The sequence below is a fragment of the Athene cunicularia genome, assembly GCF_003259725.1.
Source record: "Athene cunicularia isolate RWA chromosome 3 unlocalized genomic scaffold, athCun1 chr3_part1, whole genome shotgun sequence".
NCBI lineage: Eukaryota > Metazoa > Chordata > Aves > Strigiformes > Strigidae > Athene > Athene cunicularia.
In genome coordinates this window covers 38,172,786-38,186,145 of record NW_020799097.1, presented here as the reverse complement: position 1 = coordinate 38,186,145, position 13,360 = coordinate 38,172,786, and the positions used below count along the sequence as shown (strand labels likewise).

Here is a 13,360-nt window from a genome sequence, read left to right as displayed (position 1 = left end):
CCTGTGCTAAGGGGTGTTTCAGTGTATCTACTTTTCTCAGATTTCACTCCAGAATCCTTACCCAGAACCAACTTGATTTCTTAATTTTTTTCTTTTTATCAGTCATTTCACCTTTACTGCAACTAGTTATACAGCCTGCCTCAATAGCTGCATGAAGCCAATATTTTGTACAGTTAGGTTACATGAACACATGGATTTGTTGCACAAATGTGTTAAGGACATTTTTAAATGCAGAAACAAACACAGCATACTGTCTTCTCCTGAGTGATGAGCAAGAGTACTTTTCAGGCAGAAATTCAGAAAGATTGTCAACAAATTTTTTGTCACACAATCTAGTGTTCTACACATACTAATATGCAAGCAAACAAAAAGTGCAACATATAATACATCATTTTGTTAGCAAATTAAATTTCTACCTCTCTCCATCCATATCCTGACCTTTTTCTTCTGGTCTGAGAATGTACCCAATTCTAAGCATCTTGTACAATTTCAATAAGTGCATGCTATCACACCCCTTTATATTGAGCCAAGAAAAGCATGCTACTAGAGAAAAAAATCAGAGTATTCTACTTTAAATCCATCCATCTGAACCCAGTTACACTTATTCTTCACATTAATGGTACTTTAAAGAACAGCCAAATTGACTTACTGAAGTCAGAGACACGTCCATCAATCAGGCTGGCTTTCTCCCAAGACCTAGGAATCCCATTAACATTTATTTCTAAAGAAGAGCTGCAAGACAGCCCAATAATGAGATGATGAGTTATGAAGAATCCAAGTCAGGTATAAAGACAGAAGATGCAGGCAAACTAAAACCAGTGCAGACTGGTTTTACAGGTAGGTATTTATGTTCTCCATTTTTTATATACATCAAAAAATAAGAGGAAACAACAGTATTTACTGGCCTTAGCATATTCCTGGATGATCTATTTCCGGTACCGTACACATTTGATTATCGAATCCCCCCCAAAAAATAAATAGTGCTCAAATTTGTTAAAGGTGCCAACTCAGCACACTTTGTAAGTGGGCAAGCATTCAAACACACAACTCCCAAAAGCTGCAAAGGAAGTTCAAAACAAATACAGAAAGGAATAACTGGGCTCTCTTCAGCAACTGAAGAAAAAATTATATTAAGATTTAGATTGGAAGGGACTTCTGGAGGTCTCTAGTCCAGTGTGCTCTGATGAACACAAGGCCAACTCTGAATTCAGATCAAGTTATCTGGGTGTAGAAATTGACCAAAGACAGAGGTTTCACAAATGTTCCAACCTGTTCCAGGAAAACTGATGAAGAAAACAGAGGGAGATATCAAGCAGGCCTCTGCTATCTGAAGGTACATTTTTACAAGCGTACAAACTTTGTACAATTATCCATATTAAATTCTCCTTGTTGTATATTTGACTTCATCAGTTCTTCCCCTCTCACATTATTCATGTGCGATACAGGCTCAGATGCTCAGCTAAGAAACAAGATCTTCAGATAAAGAGGCAGCAGTTAGCAGGACTTTAGATATATTTGGAAGCAAGGTCTGGCTTCTCTATGAGAGTCCATAAGGGTGGCAAAACTACCAGCAAGTCAGTGTGGGGAAGCCGAATTCTTCTGTCTCTATTTCCTTCTCACAGAAGAGGCTTATGATACACATATGTCCTCTCGAACACAGCCCTGTCTCTAGAGATGTGGTATTACATAAAGTTTCAGAGCCAGTCTACATGTGACTAAATAGCAAAGGGCCTTTGGTAGGCAGAGACAGGCAGGCTGCTTTAGCAAGTGATAAGCACTAACAATTGCCTTTCACAATCAGCTTCTCATCATTGCTACCTTCCTGCAAGCGATCTCTCCCCAGAGAGGCTTTTTGTTTCTACTTTGCAGCACACCAGACAGAGGAGATGCGAGTTCAAACTTCTTCAGAGGAAGGGACGATGACAGCCTGCGTGCTGTGCAAATGCAGATAAATGGCTGAGGCAAGCCATGGTCTGCACATACTTATCAGCCAGAAAGAACAAGAAACACGGTTAGTTTGTGACTTCCAGGGGACCCTGGTGTTAAACAAATCTCGAGCTCATCTACTTACATACTTGCTGGAATTTCTCAGCAGAAACTACAACACTCAGAGTAGGGGAGCTACAAGGTTAAGGGAAGATTCTTAAAATACTACCGATATCTAAATTTTGGACTTGAACACACAAATGTTGAAACTTTCCAGACTTCAACTTCCTTAATTTAACATCTGCATTGCATTTTATTTGTATATACTCTGTCAACATTCACATTTCTCTGTTCCACTCCATCTTAATGTGAGCCTACCTAGAATGACCCCATTTATTTGAAGAACAGCAATCTAAAGCCACCACCTGTCTGGCAGCCTACCCACCAACTTCCTTCTAGCATGAAAACACGTACATGCAGCTATTCCCTTCTCTTACTGCATGCCTACTGACTATTTGCTAAATAGAGAACACATTAGGAGACCAGTTCTGCAGAATAGTTGTTAAAGTGCTTGGAACAAAGACTATATAGAACAAAGATAAACTGCACCCTTTCATAAGAACAGACTAGAGCAAGATGGTGCTGAGCCAGCGCAATGTCAGCACTGTCACTGTTTGGGGGCTGCAAAAGAACAGACCCGCCATTTGTCAGGCTGGATTTGTTATTCAAGTTTTCAGACTCACTCTTGATGTGGTGCTCCTGTCTTCGTCAGCAGGGTCAGGACAAAAAACATGAAGATGACAAAAACTGCAAGACCAACCCAAAATCCAATCACAATGGAATCTGGTGAAAAAGAGAAAAAACAAGATGATCAGTATTTCGCCTGCATTTACAGAATGTTTCTTTCCACATGCTGCGTGACTGCAAATTCCAAGAGACTTTGCAGCTTATTCCTGGGTGGCAAAGAGAAAGGACAATCAGATTTATCGTTACCTACTTTTAAACGGAAAGCTGCCATTGAAGCCGTCATTTCTAGCCTGAATTTTGCTGATGTCTGTACAAACCAGAAACAAAACTGAAAGAGGGAAGACACTGAATTCTCTTGGTTAGTAAAATAACAGCAGCTCCCTTTATGATGCCTGGCCCATTACCAAGCATTGCTTTGGAAGCAACTTCAGTGCTCGAACTCAGAAGAGAGGATTGTTTGATTTTCAGCAAAAACCTCTGTCCCTGTAGAACTAAACTCCTGCTATTTTAAATGATTTGTGCCCCAGACCATTAGATTTCTGTGGTTTGATGGATTTCTTTGACACAATCTGTTTAGGAAGATCTAGCTTTCTTTCAGTACTACAATACAGTGTTCTGAAATAAACAGAACCACAGATAAAACTATTTGCTACCTCAACAAATACCAATAATATCTGCCAGATATTTTAAAATAATTTTTAATTTGTGTTTCCAACTTGCGTAAACCGCAATATAATGTCAGAAAAGCTAAATGAATTTGGACAAGTCAAACCACCAGTTAACTGAAAGAAAACCACCAGTGCAATAGCCAAATATAGAAGCAATTAGGAAGAGCATGGCTTTTTGCCTGCATGCGTAAAATGTACCTACTGTTCTCATTTGTAGCAAATGGACCCGTAGATAAATCGCCAGTCTTAAAACAAACCTATGTCCACTTATGACTTCAAAGTTGATCCACAGTTGCTCCTGAAGAAATCTTAAGCTTCCAGGAACTTGATTAAGACAGGTCCAAGTGGGACAACCACAAGGACCCACAGTATACAAGTACTTTTTTCCCTGTCATTTCAGTTACTTTTTGTTTATGCAAATATTCAAGCTTCCACTGTAAAAGTTCAAAAAAATAACATACAAACATGCAAGAGGGAAGCCTTGGTCAGGGCAGGTATCCTATCTACTCTTAACCTCTCATTACACAGCTGCTGCTGAACCTCAAAGGTCATCACTGGCTGTAAAGCTACACGATGATCTGTCTGACCCAGCACTGCAGGCACAGCACAGAACATTAGCCAACCTGTTATCTCCTACAGGAACTAACTAAAGACACTAGAAAACAAGGAATCAGCTAAACTATCCTGCCTGGTGCTTAACCCAGACAGTTAATCACACTACCACTGTGAAGTATCTTCCACCCTAAAGGGCAGATCTGGAAACCAGAAATCAATTCAAATCATTTGTTCTTTCTCTGCAAAGTCAAAGTGCCTGCTACAACTTGAGATTGTCTCCCTGTAAAAATACTTTATCACAATCAAATCACTACTTAACCCTTTTCCCTGGTAAGCTAGGGAGGTTAAGTTTCAAGTCTCCCACTGCAATGTTCACTCTGAATTACTTTCAGAATAATTTTATAAGTATAGTCTGTATTCAGTGGTTCTGGATGCATCTTGTCTTTGGCCTTATTAATACACAATAGCTTATGGTTATCTACCATCCTACCGGACTTTATAGTAACTGAAAATTTCACCTAAAAAGAAATACTCCCATTAAGAAATTTACCATTTACAGCTAACAGTACCTACCAATTAGTCAGACATGCTTCAGTGATAATGTAACTGCACTGATAACCAGAATGTAAAGTCTGGTCAAGTAAGATGTCTAAACAATATGCACGTACATTATATTGATCAAGCTGCAAAACTTTAACACATCAACTAAGGAAAAAAACCCAAATTAAGGCTCTGAAACTGCCCTTCCCCACAAAAATCACACCTGCTAGCACTGTATGCTGAATAACAAGCCTGTCTTGCAGTTTGTTTGGTGTTCCCATCAACAGAATTCCTACTGAGCTTAAAGGTACACCTTCGTTGCTTTATTGTGGCTCCTGATGCACCTTCAACCCTCTGTTCTTTCAATTAAATTTTAAACAAATCCAAAGAATTTAAGCAGGTGGTCCAAGTTCTCTTTGGTATTTCACTTAGGTCTCACTCATTTAAGTAAATTACCCAAATCTACAAACTTCTAAACATTTATTCAAAATAAACAGCATGTAAACACAGCATTTATTCAAAAAAACCCTGTGGTACATAGGACTACAGTTATAATACTGTCCCAAATTACAAATAGATTGGGAAAGTATCCTAGGACTTTCAAACTGCAGTATCACCCTTCCTTGCCTTCCTAACAGAGTCACTACATCCTGGCAGTAGTTCCAAATCCCCTGATCATTCCTACCTCTTTTACCTCACGCTACTGTTACTGAGGTTTCTTCTGTTTCAAAGGTACAAAAAGGATTTTGTTCTTATCTCTGCCAGTCACATATCTTCTGGCTATCTTTGTCTATTTACTTCCTAAAGCTTTAATTTACAAAACATCTGGTGCCTACTTTTCTAGATGCTCTGATTTCTAGTTCCTGCCTTCACATCTTCACTTCTCCTCAAGCAGAACACATCTTTTGCTTTTCAAACAGCTTTTTTTCCAGTCATATTTGAAAAGTCACTGTGGCATCTGAACAGCTTATCTTCTCTCCACCTCCACTCTTTCCTTTAAGGAACATTTTTGTGTATTAGATTGTTTTATCAATATTTCTTCTTCACAGATTACTCTGCATAACTTTTTCTGTGCTTTTCTGAAACAGGCCTCTGAATTCCTTTGTATATACATTAAGTTATTAGGAACCTCCCCGTACCTACAATTAATTAAATCAACATTAAACTGAAAGTGGCCTCCAAATTTCTCTTGTGTTCATCTTATTCATCTTATGTTATGGTTCAAAAGAGTGCCCTCGTTTTGGGTGAACTACCTTGTGGGTCAGAAATATATAATAATTAAAAAAAAAAAAAAAAAAAATAAAAAAAAAATCACACACCTCCAATTTTAAGAAGGGCCAGTGATGTTTTACAGCTGGCCAAGTGTCACTGCCAGCCTGCATCACCTAAACTCCACTCCCCTTTAAGCTCTTTAACATAAGTTACAGGCATTCATTAACACCCCTTTTTGCCAGTATTCAAGGTCTCCCTCCTATACAATCCCAGTGTAATCTTCTCTCCTCCTTGCTCTCCAGTTCAGAATTTCAGTGAAGTTAAATGCTTGATCACCTTGCCTCCACATTCCTCCACAGTCTCAGCTCAGCTGGAAATAGCTAGAAGAAACATACCAAGAACATACCATGTCAAGAAATACCATGCCATACACAACACACAGACTGTTCCTTTACCAAATAAAACACAGCCCTCAGAACGCATACCATGACACTGAAGTAAACAAAGTCAACTCCAATCTATCAGTTAAAAAACCCAAAGAACTGAAGAAAATATCCAGAAGGAACTTCCTAGATCACTGATTCAGTACTCCTGTTAGCTCCTTTCATACATACATCAGACTCCATCTGAAAACAGTTGTTACTTCTGTCCCATTCTCTAGTAAGAGTTGTCCAGATCCCTCCTGCTCAATGAGCAGCACTGCCAGACAGTAAAGCTGAGTGGCCACACTTGGTGGCATAGCAATCACTTCAATGGCAATCCAAGATCTGTTTCGCCACTGTATCTTCACAATCCAGATATAACTATCTTTTATGTTTTTCTCCTGTTTCACTCTAACATACCCAGCTAAGAAGGCATGTACGTAACACTGCAACTAATCTTTGTAATCAGTAATTTTTATAATCAGGTTTGGCCTCTGATTAAGTGGAAGAAAACAATATAAATTAGAAACATACTAAAAGCTAACCTACATTTTTCAAGTACCTAACATTTGTAATAATGCAGACAGTAATCAGCAGACTTTTTTTGAGGGAAAAAATAAAGTACAATTCAGGCTAAAAAGCAAATGCTGCTCTAGTTTTTTCAAAAGTGTTAATAACTTCCAAGTTTCTTCTGTCCCTTACAGAAACCTCCTGACTGTTCACCACCGCAGGTGTTCCTACCTTCCCGCTCTGAATCCTCATCATGACAAACGAAGTAGAAAGTATATATCCCACCCCAGAGCAGTGCTCCAGCACCCTTCCCCAATACTTTGAAGACTGGTACTCAAACCTTCTCACAGCATATCCAGCTCAGAAACAAAGAAACAAGATGGTTTGCTCCTCTTTTGCAGAGTGCTTGCAAAACATATCCATTAATTCCCAGTTAGTCTGTTACTTTGGTGGGTTTTTTTCCCCATCCCAAAACCCCCTAAAAAAAAAAAAAAAGGAAATTTCATAAAAGCCAAAGTCATTGTCTATATTCAGATAAGTGTTGGTCCAGCTGTACTAGGTTGCCCTAGCTGAATTTCCTTTCAATTCCTACGCATTTTTCATCTCTGATCCCTGTCCTCCACTTGTTACATCTACTGTAAAACAGCTCCAGTATTAGTAGAGTGCTGAATTTAACACACTCCTCCTATGAAGAAAGTACCAATGATAAAAGTTTCTTCAGAAGAAGTTTCTTCTCGTGCTTTAAATCTTTTAAAAGCCTTAAATTTATTTTCTATGAAGAAAAACAAAAGCAGTAAGCTGCCCACCACTGCCTTTTCAGTATTCACAGAAAAAAGAACAAAGCAACAAAGGTAGTACCAAGTAGTCACCAGAAGCAGTAGTGGCTGTATTTGCTGTTACAAGCTGATCCTGATAGTCTGACATTCCTCAGTATTGACAAATGTCTACCACAGTCAAGAAATCCACAGTTCTCATGAACAAGAAAAGAAGTCAACAAAAAGACACAGAATAATAAACAATTATTATATCTAACAGTTAGAGTAATACCTCTAATTTCTGAGAACCCTAAAAATGAGGACAGAGATACTTTTGTACAATAATTAGTTACAAATGACGAGCAGGAACATCAAGATGGGAAAAATCAGCTGTGATAAAGTACATCTCTACTGAACTTACATTTATGAGCCTTCAGGCCTTCAAATGATACTGGTCCATACTCATAGTACTCGTACTCCCAGGTGTAATCAGAGTTAGACAAGGCCTGCTGGGAGGTTTTGTTAGAAATCATCCTCAGGGCAGACATCTTGTACCTCAGTAAATATATATATATATATACACACACACACACCCCTGTGGATACAAAATATGTTAGAGACTACATACTTCTAGCACATCTTTTGATTTTAAGAGAATCCTTTCTTATTTATCTTCCTCATCACTGTTCCCAAGAGCAGCCACTCACAATTACAAAGGCTCTCTTACTTGTTCCTTTAAAATCCAGTATCACACCCCCTCCCACTCCTTACCCACTCACAGCTGGCCAGCCACCAGCCCATGGAGAGCTTCTCTTTAATGGAAAGAAGAAAACCTCTGTGCACCTCCACAGAGATGCTGGCAAGTCTACAAAGGATCAGAATCAGGCTCCTCAGATTGAATACAGTTTTTATAGCTCAAAAATAGTAAATACCAAAGACTGCATCTTAGGAGGAATGCTGTCATGAAAATGTGGGTGGAGAACTGGCCAGACTACCAGGCTCAAAGGGTTATATTATCCACAAAAAGTCCAGCTAGCAGCTGGTTATCAGTGGTACCCCTCAGGGACTGACACTATGACGAATTTGTAGTGGATTATGTGGTGTACAGGCAAGAGGATGGAGAGCAGACTGCTGCTCAGAGGGACCAGGACAAGCTGGAGAAAGGAACCTCATAGAGATCACCAGAAAAATGCAAAGTCCTACATCTGGGAGGGAATAATCCCATGCCATAGTTCAGGCTGGGGGTTGACTGCTGGGGAGAAGCTCTGCAGAGAAGGACCTGCAATGGACAAGCTGAACACAAGACAGCAACATGCCTTGTGGCAAAGGCAGCCAAGTGTGTACTGGGCTGAATTAAAAAAAGGGCAGCTGGCAGGTCAAGAGATGTGTTTATTCTTCTCTGCTCACCACTGGTAAGACTGTATCTGGGGTACTGAATCTAGTTTTAGGGTCCCCAATGCTAGAAAGACAGAGACACGCTGGGGCAAGTCCAGTAGAAGGCCACCAAGATGGTAAGGTAGCTGAAGCACAGGGTGCACAAGAGCCTAAGGCAACTGGGTTTGTCCAGCCTGGAGAAGAGAAGGTTCCAGGGAGCCCTTAGTGCTGTCTACAGTTACAGTCAGAAGGTGCAGAGATGATGGAGCCAGACTCTTCTCAGAAATGCAGAGTAAAAGGACAAGAGGCAATGGACACAAACTGGGAAACAGGAAATTTAAGTTAGATACAAGGAAAAAAAAACTTACCTGATCTAGTTGAACATGCTTTGAGCAGGTAAAAAGACCAGATGACCACCAGAGGTCCCTTCCAACCTAAATTTCTCTGCAACAATAAACAGCTTCAGTATGTCACTACAGAAAGAAAATAAATTAGGAGTGATTTTCCTCACAGATTAACGAAGTCTGCAGTGCAACATCAAGCATCATTAAATTGTCTTGACTGATATTTGTCATTATCACAACACTGCACCAGGGATTTACATTTTGCAGAGTAATTTCTTCAGAGTATTAGACAGTTTTATGCACACCAAAAGAGAGCACATCTCTGCGCAAAACATCTGCTGCAGCAGCTGGAGTCAAGACATTCAACTTGAAATATATTTCAAAATACATTTTGTAAAAGCAAGTTGAGCTTTGGGTAATTTTGCATTCAATTATAACCCAGCAGGGTGAAGACTTCATGCAGTTCATAAAACTGCTGCAATCACTTGTTCTGTGAACAATGAAACTTCTCAGAGCACAAAGTCAAATCCAGATAAAATTTCTTGAAAAGGGCCTTAAATAGCCACATCACTCAAAATAACTGAAACTTCAATCCTTCCTAAGGATAATGTGATTGACTAAGGCTGTGCAAGTAAAGCACATTGTTCCATGTGCTAGGAGGGCCATACATAAAGAACAAGAATCAGGCACAAAATGAGGAACACAAATTCATCCAGGGAATATGAACAGCATTCCAAATTTCTAAAATAGTTTTTTCTGCAACTATTTTACTATGAGGAAATGCTGACAGAAATGCCTCAAAACAATTTTAAATAAATAGTGAAGTATGCCTGAAAAAGTAAACTTCCTATCCAGTTACAAGGTTCAGAAATTGATCTATTTTTCAACTCAAACCAGCTTAGTGTTCATAATAAGCAACTTGTCAACAGGACTGGGGGGCTGGAGGGGTGGTAGGGAGAGACATGACCAACCCCATTCTTGGATCAGGATAGGGAGCTTTACATTACCCTCATCTGCCTTTAGCCACTCAGAAAGCTCCCAGTGAGAATAAATAACCCAAAGCACAGAGAAAGAAGAAAAAAAAAAAAAAAAAAAAAAAAAAAAAAAAAGATGGCTGTAACAGACAACCCAGTTCATGGCTGAGGATGTTTCCTATCTTCTACTTCCAATCCTTTAAGAGGGGTTCAAAAACAGAGGTAAGACAGAAAAGAGCTAATTCTAACTTTAAGCACTGTGTTGACAGTAAAGTTCCTCTTTTACTTTCCCAGTGACTAGAAAACATTTCCTGGAATCAAAGAGAGAATGTCTAATTAAGCTTTAGACAGTTTTCCTTGTTTTTTATCAGCTAAAGTAACTGCTGCCTCTGGGAAAAGCAAATTACACAGAGAAAAGCCTAAGATTCTTGTCCTAGTTCGCTCCCATCTCAGCTGTCAGTTGTCTCTTAAAAGATCTCATGTTCCATTTTGTGACTGGGTCCTGAAACTACATGGTTCTGCACAGGGTTCCCACCATCTTTTTTCCCCCTTCTCCTCAATGTTTTGTTGATATGTTTTATTAGCACATTCTTGTTTAAGGGCTGCTATTCTCTTTTATAGCCTTCCAGAGAATTCTTTCATTTAAATATTTCTCATATGGCATCACCAGTGTTCATTGTCACCTCCTCACTTTTAGTATTATAGAAAGAGCTGAACAGGAATCCACAGGCAGAGACTTCAGAATAGATTATATGAACCATCCAAAAAATGTTTCTTCTTCCACCTCAAATGCAGGCAGATGGGATTAATTGGGCCACATGCAGATCTCCCCTCATCTAGTCACTAGTGTTCATTTATGATTTATGGGGGAAATAGCCACTTTTAGGACAGAAAGAATCTGTCCTGGTTTAGTCTTGGGTCAGGACTAGAAGCTCCAGTGTTTCACCACTGACTACAAGCATTTCTAGACTTTCACTGTAGACAACCCATTGTCAGAGGGAGAGGTACTAACTGAAACGTAGATCACCACCTCCCAGGCTAGCCTGCGTTTCAGACTTTGTGGGATGTATAAAATACGCCTCTAAATCATCCAGCACAGCTAAGCATAAGCATTTTCCCAAACTAGCTTACAGCTCACTTGAAAGCTTTGTCTGTCCAAATGCCTCCAATACTTCACCCTGAAGCATGCTAAAACAAACCTTTTACTCTACTTCAAAAACCAGCCTAGCATGGTGGAACAAGGACCAGCACAGCAAAAGCAGTGAACGTTAAGACCTTGTATCTCCTGCAGAAGGGCAAAGCAGGGTGAGCTGGTGTGCTAGCAGCCTGTCAGGTGCATTTGTCAGGCTGCTGTGGGTCATAGAGGGACTGCAGGTGCCAACTAAGGGCTTCAGGGAAGGAATTCCCCAAGGAGATGCGTTCAAGCAATCTTTCTGCCTGGAACTGACAGCAGTGATTCATCCCACAGCCATGAGGCATGACAGGGAGCTCCTCTAATTGACCTTGCTGAAGGTTTTTTGGCAGGGCACAGAAGTTGTTTAAGGCAAACATGAAAGTTCCTCTGTTGACCTTGATGTGCATGGATGCAGACAGCCTTTCCTTACTTATTTGTTTCAGGAGCGAATAAGTGAATAACAAAAAGCTTCACTTTGATCACTCAAGAAATCCCAAAGCAGGGTTGTGTTCAGAGCTGCCAACCAGGAGACTCAGGCAGGTCAGTCTCCTGGAAATTAAAAAGACGTGCTCAGGGCCACCTTCTAGAGCAGTGGGTTGCTCTCTGAAGATAAAGGATGTCAAGAGGTGCCCAGACATTCCCCACAGACATGACTGCAAACTCCTGGAGTTGAATTATACCTTTATGAGAACTTACCTGTAACCTGTGTGAAAATCTGTAAGGTCACAGCTTGCCTGACAGTGATACCTGAGAAAGCCAGTTTGATCACTGGGCTGTATTTGCACAAAACACACATCTCTGAACTGCAGCAGCTGTGCATCAAATACTGCTGCAGTTGGACTATTGCTTCAATCTGGACATAATCAACACATTGCACAAAGCTCACAGCCACTTACCTTTCAAAGTGAGCCACTGTAAAGACAAAACTGGACACACACCATTTCTGAAGCACAATTTCACGGCTTATACCACCTCTGGGGTCACAATGGCAAGTCTGCTTTTGTGTACATCTGAAACTGGCTTTGGTATGTAACCAGAAACAAATACCTTCAGACCTGACCTGCATGCACAAGAATAAATCCATATGGACCAGTCAATGTACCGTTCATTTCTGGAGGAAGAGAAACTACCAATACAGTATACACAAGCAACCTGGCAAATTTTCAATCAAAAACTACATGTATTTTCCACACACTTCCATTCTGCTTACTGCCATAGAGTCAAAGCACTTTATAGTGTTCATAGAATAAATGAACAAACTGTTGGCCCCTTGCAAAGCGTGAAGATCCCAAAAGCCAGGCAGGAAAAAAAAAAAAAAAAAAGAGTAGTAACATTTCAAACTGTGAGAAAACCTTGCCTGAGAAAGCTTAGCTCTACACCCTGCTGCATCAGCTCTGCAGTACAACTAACCCAGCTATTGCTGGCTATGCAAAATTAACTTGGGCTGTTTCCATATTCCTGAAGTCACCATACCGGCAACAATATTCTGCATGGGGTGAGAAAAGGGAACCAGTCACCATCACATTCCTTTTTATTCCGTCCCACAGACAAAGAGGTGAAGTCAGAGGAAAAAGAAGTCAATGAAAAAAAAAAAAAGGAAAAAAACCAAGCACAAACTTATTTACTCTTCACTGAATCAGCTGAAAGGTAACACAGACCCCATCTTTCTACAACCCTACCACACAGTTGTTGCTTTGAACAAGCTGTGCCACCCCCAAGAACTGATGAGAAATGCAGGAAATACTTAACCAAATGGTCCTTGTTTCTTGATAATTCTCAAGATCCTAAACAGGCAAGATTTAAGATCAAACGTGTGGTCTTTTCAGGGTAATACCCAATCTTCCCATCTGCAATAAAAGAGAGGAAAGCAAGCTATATAAACCAAGTGCAATTTAGCAAGAACAATAGAAAGATAGCTGAAAACTGCCTGTACAATTAAAAATCAGTCATATACACCGATTTTGAGTACATTATACCTGGGACTTTTCTCAAAGAGGAAAAAAAAGTACCAACGTTAACACTGGTTAAGTTTGTGATTGATGCTCACAATCAGCACCATCTGCATGAGCTGTTGTGCTAAAATAACAAGAATTATGTTGGATTCATCACAAAAGAACTTTAAAACAATAGTAAGGAAAATGCTCATTTAGTCATTGCTT

The 13,360-nt window shown here is 39.9% G+C and overlaps 1 protein-coding gene across 1 annotated transcript in view; it reads right to left on the bottom strand.

Moving 5' to 3' along the window:
- Window positions 1-13,047, bottom strand: part of MRAP2 (melanocortin 2 receptor accessory protein 2) — a 22,622-nt gene extending 9,575 nt beyond the window's left edge. Inside the window, exons 1-4 of the mRNA XM_026844308.1 lie at window positions 12,098-13,047; window positions 9,076-11,312; window positions 7,757-7,920; window positions 2,670-2,769 (exon numbers count right to left, since the gene is read on the bottom strand). Coding sequence (XP_026700109.1) covers window positions 2,670-2,769; window positions 7,757-7,883 — 227 coding nt within the window. The 5' untranslated portion in view covers window positions 7,884-7,920; window positions 9,076-11,312; window positions 12,098-13,047. The remainder of the gene's footprint in view (window positions 1-2,669; window positions 2,770-7,756; window positions 7,921-9,075; window positions 11,313-12,097) is intronic.
- Between the last annotated feature and the right edge of the window lie 313 nt (window positions 13,048-13,360).